General features: G+C 45.9%; 1 protein-coding gene across 11 annotated transcripts in view; it reads left to right on the forward strand.

The window, feature by feature from the left end:
• The window catches only part of LOC124185867 (neurogenic protein mastermind-like), a 125,533-nt gene that overhangs the window by 67,983 nt on the left and 39,236 nt on the right, over window positions 1-18,314 (forward strand). For 4 of the 11 annotated variants that reach the window (XM_046577066.1, XM_046577067.1, XM_046577070.1 and 1 more), the window contains one exon: window positions 15,829-15,882. The exons of 4 other annotated variants lie outside the window; for them this stretch is intronic. In XM_046577066.1, coding sequence (XP_046433022.1) covers window positions 15,829-15,882 — 54 coding nt within the window. Of the gene's footprint in view, window positions 1-1,268; window positions 6,365-15,828; window positions 15,883-18,314 lie in introns of those variants that run through there. 3 more of the 11 variants (XM_046577076.1, XM_046577077.1, XM_046577075.1) reach the window with 2 other exon arrangements.

Below are 18,314 nucleotides of genomic sequence, written 5' to 3' on the forward strand. Positions count from 1 at the left end.
CATTGAGTCTCGAGCTTCGGATATCGATCAAGAATCGAGCGCAGACTTGTGCCGTGATTTCCATCCCCTTCGATATTTATCTCGGATCAGGATTGTTTCCCAGTGAGAACCACTGACGGATTTGTAGTCTCGTCGTGGTCGTCGGTTGTTCGATGCACCGGAGGAACAAGACCGGCAGAGAGCAGGAGCAGCGCAGCGGCGGCGGGACAGATGCGTGGCTGCAGGAGGAACAAGTCCAAGTAGAAGAAGGGTATATACTCGCGATAGAGGCCGTGAAACGGCGATGACGCAACGTCGCAGCGCAGCGTGTCGGTGGCGTCGGGCCGACCCTCGTCGACCGGATCGCGCGTTGCGCCAGCCGGTGCGCCGACCGATGATGCGATGTGCGGGCGTCGCAGGGCGCGGTTAAGACTCGGTCCGCCGCGCGCCTCTGTTTTACAGGCCGAGAGAATTCCTCGAGGTTATTACACCACCGACCGCTTTCGTCCGTTGCAATAGTGTGCGTAACAGTATCCACACACGCGACCCAGAGACGGAAAAGAACGTCCGTAGAATTCCCACTCCCCCCCATGTGTAATAATCTGCGGCTAACTCGACCAGACTTACGATTAACTTAACTCAACTCCTATGGCATCACGGTACACACGTATAACAATGCGGTGCCGAACCGGGGCGCAGCTATGCCGAGGAGATATGGGTTCACGACGGGGTCGACAGAGAGAGGGGGAGAGTGAGAGAGAGAGGGGAACGCACGGCGCTGACCCAGAGCTACCGGACTCTGTAACGGAGACTCCGAGGAGTTGCACTCGGCCGCGTGCGGACAATCGCACGAGTCGGTCCTCTTCGTTCCTCACCTCTCCTCTCCTCTCCTCTCCTCTCCTCTCCTCTCCTCTCCGCCTTTCGCCACGCAAGAGAAACTCACACCCCCTTGCGACGCCACTTGGACATGTAACCCGTCGGAGCATCCCTCCGACGGCGATGCGAGCGCGGTAACAAACAGCGCCGTGGCGCAGGGCGATTGCGCGCTTGTGCGCGTCGAGGAGAGACTTTCTAGGTACGCGCGTTCGTGTCGTAAGTATAGGTAAATTTCTGTGCGTCCGCTGCACCGCGTGTAACGTATAACGTGCGATAGCCGGGCCGACGGCGGAACGACGAAGGCGGTTCGTTTCGCTCCGCGACGACGGGCGGTGGGGGAGAAAGGCGCTCGTCGGGTGCCACCGCCGGAGAGTCGTCGAGACTCGATCAGAGCCAGTGGCTGGCGGCCCTTCGCTGCGTTTGGATCGAGGAGCTGATGGCGTTTGGCGTCTCGGTACGTCGCGAGCCACGTGCGACGCCTGACAGCTGATTTTGATACACACCGCCTCGAGCGAGAAACCCGAGCGTCATCGTCGTCGTGTCGCGCGGAACTTCGCTCCCTGCCGTGTGTACATTCGCGTGTATGTATGTGTACCATACCTTCTACCCTCCGTATGCGTGCGTAACGTGTACACGCGGTATTAACGCGCCTCGCAACAAGTGAATTATTTATTCCTTTCTCTTTCGTCGTTTAGTGTTATTTTCATTTTCGATTTTCTTGTTTGTTTCGTTTTACTTGCATCATCTCGCGCACAGACGCGCGGTGTATGATCGATTTCTCGGAGAAACGTTCGTTGTCTCCTACCTCCACCGTACGATCTTGTAATTTTCATTTTCCGTTGGTGGATAATTACACGTTGATCGACGACCGCAACCGACTAACAATAAATTGATACTCGAACGGGTGGTCGTGTATGGAGAAAGCCATTTTATCTTCACAAATATTTTTGTAACAAAGATCAGATAGCGGGTGAAGAGGCGAAGGCGCGACGATGAAATTGCCAAGGTACGACCGGAAGACGTCTGGATACCGATTGACAAAGCGTCGGAAATATCGTCGGGAGGAAAGAGTTCTTCATCAGGCGAGGACGTAGTAAACTCGACGTGAAATATGATCTTTTAAACGAAACGAAGGAAAGGTAGAGAAAGAGAGAGAAAGAGAAAAACACCAACTCGACCTCATTGTATACGCAAGTCGAATCTTGGCGAGTCATCGTCCCGAGTACATAAACATATACAGACAAGGAAACTTGGTTTGTAAACGATGCGAGGGGGTGGATGCCCGCTTCCCGTCAACGAGGAGGAAGGGAAAATTGACTGGCGTGAATCGCGGAATGAAAAAGAGGCATCGTCATCCCCGTATCGTCAAATCCGTACATTCCATTGAATTTTTATGCAACGCGGTATTTGCACAGTTTGTCACCGTGCGAGACGAAGAAGAAGAAGAAAGAGAGGAAGAGGAGGCTGAAAGGGTGAAAAGTGAAAGGAAGAAGAAGAAGAAGAAGAAGAAGAAAAAGAAGAAGAAGAAGAAGAAGAAGAAGAAGAAGAAGCAGCAGCAGCAGCCCCCCGCACCGGATCCACGGGGTCCCGCTATATACCGCAGGAGGGAAGATTTCTTCCGGGCACGCGCACTTCACCTGCCGCCTCGCCGTGGCACGCGCCACCCTCCCCTCCATCCGCGTTCCTTCTCCCCGCCGCCGGCGTCGATCCCTCTTCTCTCTGCCCCCCCGCCCGCCCCGCTGGTCCGCCTCACCCCCGCACGCGTGCCGCTGGCCGCGAGAGCCCGCCGTTCGAGTCAATCGCTCGCGGACTTCGACAGGGCGAGCATCGCGCTGCTTGGGCGCTGTGCTGCTTGTCTCTCACGTCAGTCTGTCTGTCTGTCTGTCTGTCCGTCTCTCCGACTCACTGACTCACTGACTTACTTACCGAGTGACCGACGAAGGTTGCCCTTCGTATCGCATCGGACGGTAAGATCGTCGGAGGATCTCTCGTCGCATCGAAGGACATATCCGACGCCATATGTATATATATTTTTATATACATATATATATATATATATATGTATATTATAGAACGATCGATGCACCACAATGTTACTGGTTGTCAACTGTAAGGCGTTATATAATATACTGAATAAACACTGCAGGGGTATAGAAATTGATTCCGAAGGAAATTGATTCGAGTTTGTTGTCGACTCTGTGTCGGAAAGAGATCGAGAGAGAGAGAGAGAGAAAAAGAAATTAAAAAGTGCAAAATACTTAGAAATACCACAACGGCACCTAGGTATTAACGGCGAAACGGCGGATCTTGATTGAGGAGTATTGTAAACAAAGGGGCACCGCATCGCAACGAGAGACGTCTAAATACGTTCTCCACCTCCTCCTCCTCCTCCTCCTCCGTCGCTTCCTCCTCCTCCACTACCACCACCACCGCCGCCAGCCTTCTGCACCTCCTCCACCTCGACATCGTCTTCGTCTTCTTCTTCTTCGACAGAAATAGTTGACTCGGAGGAGAACCGCGGGACTCGGCTGCTTCCTCGACGCAGATCTGACACCCTCTACGCTTACAGTAATAACAGTTATTTTACCCGCGCAGTGTTCCGATATACCTACCAGATACACCCGAATTCCTTGCGCTCTCAGTTATCCTTCTACGTTACAATCCATCACACCGATTCGTCAATTCTCCTCTCTTCGTTTCTGGTCCCCACCTTGTCGACGATTATTGACATGAGCAACGAACAAACGTGTCGTCGACGGAGAGGACAAAGTACGGCGAAACTATCGTTCGAGAAGTTGAGGATATAAGAAGAAGAACGAAAAATAAATAAGAAAAACGAAATACAAAGTTGAATCGATATAGGAAACGAACCAGTTGTAAACGGCCAACGAGCCGATATCACCCACCTGTTGACGTTTCGAACATCGCATCATCGAGCACGGTGTATGATAATTATTCATATATATTGTCGTATTACAAGAAGTTCGAATCTGCACGCATTGAAATGCGCGATTGTAAGGTCTGACCGACGCGAAGAGAGTGAATGAAAGAAGAAGAAAAAAAGAAAGCACCGAAAGCGGAAAATTATCGAGGAACTTTTCAAGCGTATACGCATATCTAATGATGTTTAATTAAGCCAGCGATTAAACCGCATCGCCAACTGGCTGCAGGCATTCATTCCCGAGTAAACAAAAAGCAACAACAAGTTGGTGCGTAAACAAGATTCATTACAAGTGTATGTGAAACGAGAACGATACGACATATGTAATATTCATCGTAGTGACATGTACGGGAAAAGTTTTGTACGTTACACCGTATATATACGTACGTAGATATCTCTTCGCGAGAGGTGATTATCGTCGACGACGTCGTGCGCCTTCTTCTTACACTTGAACGCGAGAAAAGTACAATACGAGTGAAGAGTGAGAGTGAGAGTGAGAGTGAGAGAGAGACTGAGACTGCTCTTTGGTTATCAGTGCGTATTGCATGCGGGACTCGCCTCCTGTCCGCTCGTTATCGCTCGGTCGCATCGTTAGTTCGTCGTTGAGAAAAAAAACTTTTAAAGTTGTGAGTGCGGAGAGTGAAAAGTGGGAATCGGGGGGGCGGTGGGTGGGTCAAAAGTCACCAGAGTGCAACATCGCTGCGGTGTTCAGACTGCCTTACGTGACGTGCACACGATTATTTCGACGGACTCGGGTTGAAATAAATAAATAAACGAACAAACGAATGAAGACAAGAAAAGTAATTGGAGCAGCAATAGAACCGAGACAAAAATGCGCGTTTAAAATCCCGCGCTAATATACGAACGATACGATTATACCGATCTAGGCATTCGCAATTATTGTAATACGTACGGTTGCGCGTACGTGTATTCATATACACGTATACGTGATAGAGGCGAAACGGTGAAAGTGACAGCTCTGCGCGTATAATGCACACCGCGGTACGGAGAAATTGGCAACGTCGCTGAAATTATTTTAATACACCGTGCGATTCGGGTGACTTTAAACGCGGTGCGAAGTGAGTGAATGAGTGTAAGAGAGTACCAAAGTAGCAGAGACATTTCTTTTCGACATCTTTGCTTCCTCTATCCGCGTTTGACGAAAGAATTTTTTTTTTATTCGCGATCAGCGTGAAAACGAACGGTCGAAGATGACGACGAGACGAGTGAGGGAAACATGAAGGAGAAATAACACTCGCTCTCTCTGTCGCTCGTCGGCGCGTACGTTTGTTTGCATTATACGTAATACGTATCAAATACCGACAATCTACGTTACAAGTCCGCCGCTGCCGCAGCTGCATCGGAGTTCTTCGATTCGTTCGATGCGCGGATGCGTAACACGTGCATAGAATTACATGAGAGATAGAGACGCGGAGAAACGCGCGCGAGTTTGAACCACGCCGAGCTGCGGTATACGTACGTAGAGCGAAGACAAGTGGGACGGACGATCGCGACACGTCGTCGTCGTCGTTGTCGTCAAGAGTTTTGTATATCATCGGACACCGTGAAGTGAACTGCTGTGTTACTACCGGGCAGCCGGCACGCGAGGATCCCGTTTAGCTCCGCTTTGTTGCCGTCTACGAACGTCGGGAAGTCGCGTCGCGCGCGATTTTCAAAAATTTACACCACATGCGGTGAAGCGAAGAGGAGAAACGAAACGCGAAAAGCGATCGAGGAGACGGAAAGTTGCGCACATTTTCAATGCTGTTATTGGTGCACTGTTACGGTTAGCGTTGCCGTGCGAAAGTGCGGAAGTGCGGAAGTGCGGTTACATTCGCCTGAGAAATAAAGCAAAAAAACTAAGAAACGCGTAGTTTCGGGCTTTGAATGAGAGAAATAAACGTTGAGATAAAAACGATATCGTATAATTATCGAAAAGGATCTTCCGCTAGAGAGAGAAAGAGAGAAGAGTGTGTGTGTGTGTGTGTACAAGGATTCGAAGGGACAAGAAAATCAAAAGCGCGAATACTTTGGCGCGTTTTTTTAAAGGCGCGTTCGCGCGGCTAGGCATTTCTCAATATCAGAGATTTCCTGTATCGGGGACGCGGGGCCGCCTCTTCTTCCTAGCACCCTCCCTTTTCTGGCACAATGACCTTTAAATTTCGTTGAAAATAAGACAAAACGTAAACAGGACTGCGGGAGTGTGAATTGTTCATATATAATAATAGCAGTAACAATAACAATAATAATATGTATGTATATCTACGTACGTGCGACGCCGATTCCGCGATATTTGAACCGCGGTGACAATTGATTTCAATCGCGCGAAATAAGTGGTGCACCGATCGGCGAGTTTGGCAAGTTTGTCAAGAAAGGAGCAGCGACGAGTGGACGGTGAGGGGGATGGTGGCCCCCCCTCAGCCAGGGCCTCCGACCCGGGCGCCCCTTCTGTGAGGAGAAAGCCTCTGTCTACCTCACCGCACGCCAAAAATTAACAACGACACGTGACCGTTTGAAGAGAGAGAGAGACAGAAAGAAAGATACGCCGTGACATCACCTGGAATGATGGTACGTCGGCTGATTCAACTTGTGCAAAATAAATAATCTCATTGTATAAATTTATTTATTTATTTACTTACTCACTCACTGGGCTTAAACAATTTGCGCAAGCGCGCCACGCACTTCTGTGGAAATTCTTTCTTGTTATACCTGCGTTACGTCTGTGCAGCAGAAAGGTCTGTGCGATTTTCAAACAATTTATAAACATTGGATTCTCGTGCGGTGTGTACGAATCGAAGGAGTAGGCGGGATATCGGATTCTTTTTTTAGAATTCCGCACGCCGCCCGTTCGCCCTCCACTGCCACGAACGACGCTCACTTGGTGGAGACAAAGTTTCTTGCCGATCTTGCGGACACTTGTTATCCACTCTGACACGACACGCGGTTGATAATTCGAAATTGTTTTTATTTGGTTCTTGTTTTTTTCCTTCTTTTCCTTCTTTTTATCTAGCTATTATCGACTTTTATGTACGCAATCTACAGTTTCCATATATATTTACATTCTCCGATGATATAGACCGAACACAAACTTGACAAGCTAGGGATTTATTTATTCAGCTTTGAAGAGTTTGCTACAATTTTCACACACGTCGTGAAATTCGCCTTGCGGTAGGACGCTTACCATCGCGATATACTCTATTACACATTTGTGTCGGTAATTATACCTCCGTGATTACGAATACGCGGTTATTTGCAGTCTTCGTACCGAATGATGCAGCTTCTGCAAACAAGAAAACACACGCACGCAAACATCGCCGTCCACTGTGAAATAACATTTCTTTTCACGATTGGACTGATTTCTGTTACAAGGAAAATTGAATTTGTAAGAATTATCAATGTTGAGTGTTTGTTAACGTTTCTATTTTCTTTGATATTATTTTTCATACCAAATTTCTAAACGTTTTTGCCGTCAATCGCGACTACGAATTTCGTTAAAAAATGAAGGTTAGACTTCCCGTATCTGATAAAAGTTGAAGAAAACAAAAAACTGGCAAATTTTGATAATAACAAAGCTTGCTACGAGCTTGAGAAATTTGCATGTAAAATGACCGACGATGAGCACCCCTGAGTCAATGATTTTACCGAGTGTGTAATAACGTATAAACGAGACTGCGATATTTTTGGGGCTCATGTATGTACATAGGCGTCTGATCGTATAGATAGCTTGGGCTTCAATCCCATTCTGTGACGGGCGACGACGGCAGAAGAGGGAGAGAGAGAGAGAGAGAAAGAGAGAGAGAGAGAGAGAGAGAGAGAGAGAGAGAGAGAGACGGAGGGAGGGATTCCGTCTCTGCCGTTAACGTTGCGGCGGATTCGCAATCCGGGCATAGAGTCAGTCGGTTATAATCGTGGTGGAAGGACTGACGAGGAGAGACGGGTGGGGTGTAATAATACGGGAAAACGCGAGGCTTTCACTCGCGTTACCACCGTCGCGTTGCTCCGTCGTCGTCGTCGACGCCCGTAACACCGTAACGCGTTACAAGTACAACACGCGAGTGGAGATAGAGAGATAGAGTCCCGAAACGACGAAATTATTTATACCATTTGATTATACCGGGCGTTATTCCACCCCGAGTGCCGACGGAAGTATACGAATATCGACGAACGTTCGCATCCGTATGTAGTGTGGGTGCACGTGTGCCTACGCAAAATTGGAAACTTAGCAAAAAGCTTGAAAAATTTCGAAGGAAGAAAAAAATATTAACATCTCTGAATTGTATTTTAAATATCGGCAAGTCGCGTGAAATCCACGTATATATATTATGCAACGTATATATCAGGGTGGTTCATTATTTAACTTTTTTTTTTTTTCTCAAGGCGCTACTCGAAATATTTGTAATAAATGCTGGAAAAAAAACTGTCGTAAAACGTGGAGGAGGTAGGAAAATATTTAGAGTTCCCTACCAATTATTGTTATATTCTTTTTATTTTTATTTTTATTTTATGTTTACACCTTCCGGACTTATTATTAGTTTATTTTTTTTCGTATTGCAGTAAAATTAATCGGTCACCAATCAACAGCAAACTGCGCCCAACAATTTCGCAGTTGGCCTTTCTCGTCTTTTATCCGAAAGATTAATCGTCTCGAAGAAATTTGGATAGCAATTTTTGTTACGGAAAAAAGAGTGTCGCATCACTTTGATGTCCCTATTTCATTTTCAGTACAGATTTTTATAAACAATGATTAATTGGACCACGATATGGAAATAATAAACTGATATGCACAAGTTCGTAAGGTGTACACATAAAAATGAATAATAATCGTTAAAATCATTGGTTACGACCTCTAAATATTTTCTTACTTCCGGCAGGTTTTACGACAATTTCTTTTCCAGTATTTGTGACAAATTTTTCGAGTAGCACCTTAAAAAAGAAACGAGTTAAAAGATAAAATACCCTAGCATTTGCACACGGATAGCTTTCACGATGCAGCCTTTAGCGCAATTGAAATTTCTGTCTGGTCTCTTTCTTCCGTTGCCGTTGCCGCCCGCCTCCTGTCCCGGGTTTATTATCCCGAGGGAAGTAAACCTTTTCTCCTCTATCTCGGCTTCTCACCTCTCGCCTCTCGCCTCTCGCCTTTCTCTCCGTCATCCCACCCTTCGATCCTCCCTTCATCCCTCTTCGTCGCGCCATCGACCAGCACGCCGATGGCAGTAAAGTAAGTAGAAAAGTAACGGACGGTCGATCGCGTCTTACCCTATCTACCTCTTTTCTGATATCCACTCCGCTTCGTCCATGCATTCGTATAACCTGACCCAACCCAACATGGTCCATCCTTGATCCTGCATTCAGCCGAGGACGTTATCGCCTTGACGGAAAATAACAGTTCGCCCTGATTAAACGGATACACGCATATCGATTTCTTTGTAATGCGATCGAAAGCGAGAATCGAAAAAGTTAATCCAAATCCGCGCGTCGATTCCCACAGAGCGGCGACAAATGAACGTAAAATGAACGTTCGAAATTAACAGAGGATATTGGGAACTTGAAAGAACGCGTCCCCTGCACCTGCCGCTTTTACGATTGATCCCTCTTACCCTCGCTTCATCCCCCTCGTGCAGGCTCGCCTCGGGGAAGGCAGCGGGATGCGATCCGCGCGCGAATTCAACGAGCCGGACGAAATTTCGCGGTGCGCAAATATCCTGGAAATACGATATTGCGAAGGAATTGCGAGGAAAGGGTGTATTTTACAGATTATATAATCACACCGTATTCGTGAATAATGTTTGTAACGTTTCTTTAGATTACACGGAGAGAATAAAAGAGCAGGAATTCATCAGTTTTTTTTTCATTTATATGCCAAAATATACTTTGTATAGGGCAGAATTTACTCTAGAACCAGTAAAAATCACTGTGTGCAAAGTAAACCCTCCTATTATATTTATACTGAAAATTTACAATTGACATGGCTATATTCTACTGAAAATTTTGACGCGTCCCTCTTCACCCGCAGTTTTGAGTAAATTCTGCATATTTTCTTCCCACCGTTTGCGATCCTGGAAGTGAAATTTTATTGGACGCGCATTATATTCTTAGTAGAGAAAATAAAGTTTTTTCCGTAGGTAAGAGAAATAATAATACATCACTCGATAAGAATCGATGGTGTCGAAGATAGAACGATTAACAAACCGCGAAAGACGCGCGGTGATGTAATAATCGTCGTAAAATGTCCGCACGTTTACACGCGGTCTCCGGAAATACCTAATCTGTGCCACTCTACCTTAGTTTTTATCCGGGGAAAGTAATAGTCACGAATAAGCTTAGGACCACTATTTTTCTTCTTCATCTTCTACTTCTTCTCGCGATTATTTTATCCAACCGCGTATCTTCCGCTCGACGATGTTGGCTGATTGGTGGGTAGTAGTATTTTCCCGCCAGCCGGAAACTCCTCCGCAACTCTATACGGACGGTCGCGTTTTCTCCTTCGGTACTCGGGCATAAAAGCGAGGTCGGAATCCCACGTGGCGACGTAAAACCGGGACCTTATACGACGGTGGTTTCGGCGTGAGGAGTCGTAAAAACGTATTATCGGTCCCTCCCTCCCTTCCTCCCTTCTCTTAAGCCTCGAAACGCTGCGACGTTGCGGAGGATCGCCTTCTCCAGATTCTTCCTCGGCAGACGAGGAGAAGAAGGAGGAGAAGGAGGAGGAGGAGTAGAGAGGCAAAGCGACCCTGGCGGTTGCGGAACACCCGGTTAAGGGCTCTGATGTCCGCCTGCCTTTTTCGCAGGATCTCTCCGCAGCGGCGGCGCCTCCGTTTCCCGGGGAGTTGACTGCGGGAGCGGAAAGGGGTGCGAAACCTCTTCTTCCCCGTCGCGTGCAGATCGATAGGAAGGTCACGGAGGTGCGTCGTGCCGCTGGTTAGAGCTTAGTCCCTCCCCCTCTTCCTTCATCCCTACCGCCGCCTCCCTCCTCCTCCTCCTCCTTCTCCTCCTCCTCCTGACTCCCTTCGCTCTCCACCCGGAAGGCTGATCGAGGTTTCGCTTCCAGTTTATCACCGACACCGATACGCTTTACGCCAATGAACGAGGCTCGGCGGCCCGCCGGGCTCGGGTTAACGGCTCTTGTTCGCCACTACTCCAAATACCCTTTAATCTTCTGACCCTGCAGCTCAAAGATATTCTCGACGTTATAGACGTATACATACGTATACATATATATATATATATATTATATATTTGGCAATTTTATTTGTTCTCTTTCTTTTTAAAAAACACAAGATGGAATCCGTGGCGTTGTAGCTACGATAAATGTACGGAAGATACTGCAATGCCGGTGAAGTTTTTGCGACATTCAATCGTAACTGCAATATATTTGTATACATTATGTAAGAATTGTTTTTCAAAATTGAGAATATTTAACGCATTTCTTTCCGTAGATTCATGAATTCATAAGAATTTTCATGCTTCGGATGTAAAACCGCTTATGAAAAAAACAAAGAATGTGTTTTGAAAAATATCACTTCCGCGGGACGATGTTCCGAGGATTCTGGAACACCCCGTTCATAAACCGCAGAAGCATATAGCTGCCGCCGCCGCCGCCGCCGAGGGCGGTGAAGTTGGAGGAATCCACTTGATTTCCACGATTAAGCGAAGAGCCGCGTCGAGGGCCGGTTGTCGAGTTGTTGTCCTGCAGGATGCGGAGGGACACCCACCGGCTTTCCGAGGATCCTTTGCCTCGCCCGTCGCTTTAGTATCGCAGGTTTTTGTTTGGTCCTGCCGGGGCGGGTGTTTTAAAACTTTCTTACCCCGCCGTCGTGCCGTCAACAGCCCTTGTCCGGGGTGAAGAGCCGCCGGCTTTTCTTCCCCTTTGCTGCTGCCGGGTATCAGGCGACGGGCAAACGATGCTGCGGCAGAAATCGAGTTGGGAGGCTAATTAGAATTGATTATTGAACAAACCCGAGGAACCCTCCGACTATTACGAAACACCTCTTGCCTGCGCGGATGTGTGCGTGCACTTATCGCGTGCTCCCCTGTCACGTATGTATCGATCTTTCGAGCTTTCGAGCAATTCCTGTTAGGTATACCTAATACGTATCAACGAAGGAGGAGGACCCTCTCCTGCAAGCTCGTGCGTGTGTCTATCCGTCTATCCGCTAGGTTATCTGCGCGTAACGAGCGAGTGCCTTGTAGGTATGCATCAGCTGCCGCGCGCCGCGGCGTTGCGCTGCACCACCAACGTAACTGTGTCATAAGTGAAATAATGATGAAATTTCAAGTGGGTCGTCGTGTAACTCGCCTCTATGTTTTCTCACGGTATATATGTGTGCGTATGTGCCGCGTGTGTGTAAGAGAGGCTAAGAATATCTGCGAGAAGAACGTTGAATGAGAAAATTAGATATTTACCGTAGCACTGTTCGTTTCTTTGTTCAGTGGTATCGCAATTTTATAGCGATTCGTCGTGAGGGGTAACTCGATTATAATGAAAATCGATCGAACTTTTCCAAAAAATCGAAAATAAAAGATAAATATATGTATGAAAGAAGTTGAGAGACTCTTTGAAATCGTGAAAACTCGACGAGGTTCGAAATAACGACGGAATTTTATACGAAACACTTTTTAACAAATTCCTCGCTAAAATTTCCATTCCCTTCCTCTTTTGAGGTACGCGCAACGTTCTACGCGTCTCGACCACCTCGGGAATAATAATTATCCCAGGGTTTTTGATTGCAGTACAAAGTTATACGCTGCAACACATCAACGCGACTCGATTTGTACGTACGCGATCGAAACGGAGTACAGCGGTGGCGGCAACAGATATTCGTTGTTGCGTAATCCGGCACGACTGCTCGTGTAAACATCGAAACAAGGTCTTTCGATAGCGCCGAGTTACACGCCCGGCCACGCGAGAAACTGACGGCCGACTCCGCGAGTCTCTCCTCTCCTCTCCTCTCTCCTTCGTTGTTAGCTCCGTTGTTGCTGAAAATCATGCTGCACGTCTTTCGAACCAAGCCTCACGGATTATGCAATTGGCATTACAAGTACCAATGGCGTCGGATAGACGATCGGTGATCCATCCTCGCGCTGCAGTTGGATTGCGATCGGACATATATGTCGAAAAATCGCAGTACGAACGGGATGTAATACGAAAAAGTGAGAAAAAGTACTAGCGAGAAAATAAACAAGTAAACGAACTAATCGACCGACTCTATCGTCCGTTTTCCCCTTAGCGACAAACCTTAACATTTTATCGAGTTGCAGCGCTGGACCGTATAATGCGACGACGGAAACTTTGAAGGACGCGGTGCAAATCGATATATGTACATACCTTTTATATCTATCGGGCACGAGTCGGTTGCTTTACTCACCTCGATCGGTTCGAATGCTCGGTTTTGTCTACCCGCGCGGGATGGAAAATGGCAAATTTTTTGTTGAAACAAGGTTATTAAATATATATAATTATTCAGTATATTAATAGGTATGCAGCTTGCAGACGTGTAGAAATCGTCATCCCTTCGTTGGAATCGATGATTTTTCACAATCCTTAACATTTTTATCGTCTGTTGTCATTTTCTCTTCATTTTTTTTTCGCCATTGTTTCTATAAGACATGTAAGTTCGCTTTGTGATACCGTCTCCTCTCTACGATTAAGACGCCTAGTGAATGCATGCAATTCTCATGCTCACATATCATTACAGGTCTATAACTTTCACTCCTCTCTTTCTTTTTTTTTTTTTTTTTTTTTTTTTATTGCAATAATTTTCACATAGTGCGGAATAATTTTCCGAGAAAAGCAATCTTTCGTTCGGTGTTTGCCGTGAGAAAGATGATTGTAAAAAACGGTTTAACGAACTCCGAGCGACATTACGAATCGCGGGTGAGTCGAGCTTCGGGAAACGAACAAACGGCGCGGCGATAGGAATTTGCCTGGCCCAGTTTTACTCTCTATCTGTACAACGGACGAAGCTTACACCGAGTTTCCGGTTCGTTCGCTACTCATATATTTGCACGTCACTATCTTGGATTAACATAATTTTCCCTCTTCAACGAGAACAAACTCTTTTCAACCGAGAAAAAAGGATTTCTGTAAGAAACCCGTGTACAAAATTTAACGCGTATTTCCTTCCTCGATTTCCGCCGTTTCTTCTTCGCGTACAACAGTTACACAATTCACGCCTACGCGACGCAAGATACGAATGTAAAAAGCACACGCGTGTACACGCAGCACGGAATCAGGCGCAAACTGCAAATCTTCTTGCTGACAACGAGACAGACGATCAAGCGCTCGATCATTACGCAAATGTTCGTTTCGACAGGTAAAGTCGCACAAGCAACACGCAAGGCGAAGACGTTACTTGTAACATTTATTTACAACGGAATTACCGACGAACAACGAAGAAAACTAATACGAGGATGCGACAAACCGGCGTACATACATATATGTATACACACACGATGGCGTTGGGCTGTGACAGGGATTCGTTGCACTCATCAGAGACCTTCGAAGAGTCGTGAGTTAGGTTCGGTTTCGCCGTGTAGCGGTTCGCCTTAGCAGTTCCCTGCGTCTCGTTTCCTGAGACAATGGAGTCGGCTCGAGTAACCGGGCACCTACTCCTTGTTCCTCGCCCTTCGTCCTTCGCGATCCGTTTTCCCTTGCCCTCGGTTGCAGGTTCAACAATCCGCGTTGCGTCGTTGACTTTGCGCCATTGCGACAGAGGCGCGAAGGCCCGTCGATGCGATGCCGTTACAGCAGGCTAAACACGGAGCCTGGATATATTACGAAGGGAACGATCGACGTGGAATTTTTGGATTTATTTGCGGCCAGGAATAAGAACGCTAACGTCAGGTTCGTGGCGTCCGTTTGAAGACAATGATAATGCGAGATACTCCGGAATTTGACTTCTGTTTAGAATCGAAATACCGATATAGAGTCTCACTCAGTTTGTCACCGACGGTCTCGAATAATTCTGCATGTGAATGCGTGAGAATGCCGGCCTGTATATTTATAACTTGCTGATTATCGTTCTAATTGTCTGCCATCCTTGCTTCTTCCCAACTTATACACGAGGTATAAAAGCTTGAATCTTACCGATTCATCGCAAGTAATGTGTAGAAAATTTTTAAGAACAGGTATAACAGAACCTCGAATCGACACAGTCCTCGACGTGTTGACTTTTTAAACCAACTTCCAACTGTTGCGAAAATTGATGATTCAAAGAAATCACTCAAGATCGCAATGATTCGCAATGAATCGATTAGAACACTGGGGAAGAACTCCATCGCCAGGAATCGTTGGAATTTCGAGGACATATCGTCGGTGATAATTACCGATCTTTTTTTTACCTTACGACGAAAGGAAGGAATTTCCGCATATCATGGCATACGCCATGCAACGTACCGTGTATATACGTACATAAGAAGCGGACGAAACAGTAACTGCTTCTTAAGATCGATTTGAAACGCGAATCCGTTCAATTATAATGGTTAACGATGAAACGTTCCGTGGATTCAGCTATACGTCCAACACAACACACACACACACGCGTGTCTATGATGCACGCAATTCACTCGTTGCTAACTAATCAGGGTCCGCAGATATATTCACTCGCAACACTCGGTGCTGCAGGTGTCGAATCGTGCGTCAGGCGTGTACGGCGATGAATTAATGACAAACTGCATGAAATCGTCTCGTATCAACTCGCCCGTTCATTCGATACCTCGCGAGTTTATTACACCTATACATATTAATATACACGCGCCGATTCAAATTGACCGTAGCTTATATTTTATTCTACCTTCACTCTCGCCTTTGTTTTCCTTCGTCGTCGATCGCATGAGTATAAAAGTCTACTTATTGCGAGAGAAGCACTTATAATGAGGAATGAGGGGAAAAAAAACATATCCAAGAGTACAATTTGAAATAAGGAATATTTCTCTCGAGCTGCTCGAATCGATTATTATATCTTACCTTGACCTAAGATGCAATTAACAAAAATCAGATTAATTTACAGGTGTGTTTGATTTTCTTGTTTCAGGTACGTACGTGCGCCGATGTGGGTTCCTACTTGACGAACGGCCGTCTGGGTAACGTACGTTAAGATCAATCAGACTATAATTATTAATTATCATTTACAAGCGTCACGGGCTCTAGAAAGCAAAGCAAATCTTTTTCACATTCCCTACTGTTTCGCTTTCCTTATTTCCTAAATATAATATCCACACTGAATTCCGCAAGACGATCTGATCTGTTGTACGTATATCAAAAATCGCGATAAAGTGCACTCTCCCAATAGGGCTGCAACAGTACAAGTCGCAAACTCTCTCATCATAGTTGTTTGCATCGGTTAACTTCAATTTTATTTTATTTTAATCTGGAAAAATACTTGTGTGTCAATATATATATATATACTTACATAATTATTCACGTAACGTTTTACACGAAAGATTGTGCGTTCAGATGTGAATAAGTTTGCTTACGTGGTAGTAGAAATGACAGAAACGTTGTATTTGCTGCAGTGCGGCTCTATTGAGAGAGCGCATCGTACCTTGTAACGGCGAATCCTCGTTCATGATTGAAAGAGCAGAAAAAAAAAAAAAAACCGATACGAAATTTTTAGAATCGCGTCATCGTCCGACAGTTTTCGCCTCACGTGGCTCCCACGGATCTATGAAGGAAAGATTATACACGACGTGCGAGGAAAAGATTTGCCTCTTTCCATACACACCGACCCCTGTGCGAGGCGCGTATCGCTTGGCAGGAAATCGTATTTCTGAACACTGGTTAAATATATAATCCCGACGTTTCTCTTTAAAACATTATCTCTTCCGATGATTTTTCATCACGCTTCTGAAATAACCACCACCCCATCCCATTATCCAATTGCGAAACATTCTCGGTTGTAAAGTAAACTCTTGCTGCAGCTCGCTCTGGTAGACGTAGATGTATTGTATACGTAGATGCATAAATGGCGGGTTCAGAGCCGAGAGAATTGCGCATCCAATTTGGAAGAAAATTTTTTTCAAGTTGCCGATACGTGGATTGTACAAGTTCGGATTTCTTTGAAATTGTTTAAATTATCTTACGATCTACGCGACAAAAAGACACACCTATAAAGTATTGCTAGGAAAAATTGGAACGCTCGAAAATCTCGTATGTCAAAGGTTATATGTATGTATATTATACGGGCTAACCAAGAAAAAAAAAAAAAATTACGGCGAGAGGCGGGAGGAACAATGAGCGTGTTTTAGTCCTTGCGCGTGAGGCGAAAATCGACGACGTATATAACAAGAGCTGCGAGAGTCAAAAGGTGGGCTCGGTTTGCGCTCGTGGATCAGACGCATACGATTAACCTCGGACTCCTCACTCGCCGAGGAGGAGATACGCCGGTCGCGTCATCGACGACGACGTCGAGTAGCCCCAACCTTGTTTCGAGCTGTTTGCCCCCCTCCCCCGCCCCCCAAATGAGCTTCTCGAAAAAAAGAAAAGAAAAGAAAAAATAAATAAATAAATAAATGAATAAAAAAACTCCCACCATTCGCGGTGATTTTTGGTTGTTGCCGTTTTATTTTTAACTTTTTTTTTTCTTTTTTTTCTCAAATTTTTATTTATCGTCACATACGCGATGCAGCGACCCTGCGATAATTATTCCTTCTTCGCAGCTTGCAACGCCTGTATTATTATATTCCACTCTCGACTTCGCGCACGGATTATCTCCCAACTATGTGTGTACCTACCGCTTCTCGCCTAGAATCTTCTTCCCGCTAGTTGAAAGTTTCTCGGTCGATAGTTGTACGCCAGAGTCTAACAGCGTCGAGGTAATTAATTCTCAGAACAAACAGGGTCTAGAATCCGGGCTTGCGATGGTATAGCTATGATATGTCCCCGTAGCTTCTGACTGATGAAAATTCTTCGTTATCGTGCCACCCGTTGTTATTTTCCTATCACTGCAAATAACGAATTGTTTAAAATTCTAGTCAAGATACGTTGTGCGTGTACGCGAGGTTAGGTATATTGTATTATTCAACAAGGATTGTAAGGGTAAATACGTTCGTATAATATCATGTATTTTTGTATAATATATAAAAAAAAAATAAACAAAAAAATACTTGCGGTAATTTTTGGGGTAAAAATAATTCTTCGTTCTATTCGCCATGATTTTATTTATTGAAATATATATGTTTGGAAAGAAAATTTTTCCCTTCCCACGATTGTCTAAGCGGTGATATCAGAGCATGCGAATAGGCATGGTCGACGCTTGACCAATTCGAACGATGCGAATTTATTTCGCGGAATTGTATAATATCCCGGCGAAGGGGAAAAATTGGTCTCTTCGAAGTGTTTAGTGCACGCTGGCATATACGTGTAACACCGTAGTACGACGTAGGCGTGTGGGTGGGCCTATCCATCGCGTTATCAGGCGCGGCTATCATCGCCTACGTCTTCCAGCAGCCTACTATGTTTCAATTTTATCTCCCGCGGATGGTCCAGCTCGCTTTAGGATTGTTCAGGTCGGGTCGGACC

Source organism: Neodiprion fabricii, chromosome 6 (assembly GCF_021155785.1).
Source record: "Neodiprion fabricii isolate iyNeoFabr1 chromosome 6, iyNeoFabr1.1, whole genome shotgun sequence".
Taxonomy (NCBI): Eukaryota; Metazoa; Arthropoda; class Insecta; order Hymenoptera; family Diprionidae; genus Neodiprion; species Neodiprion fabricii.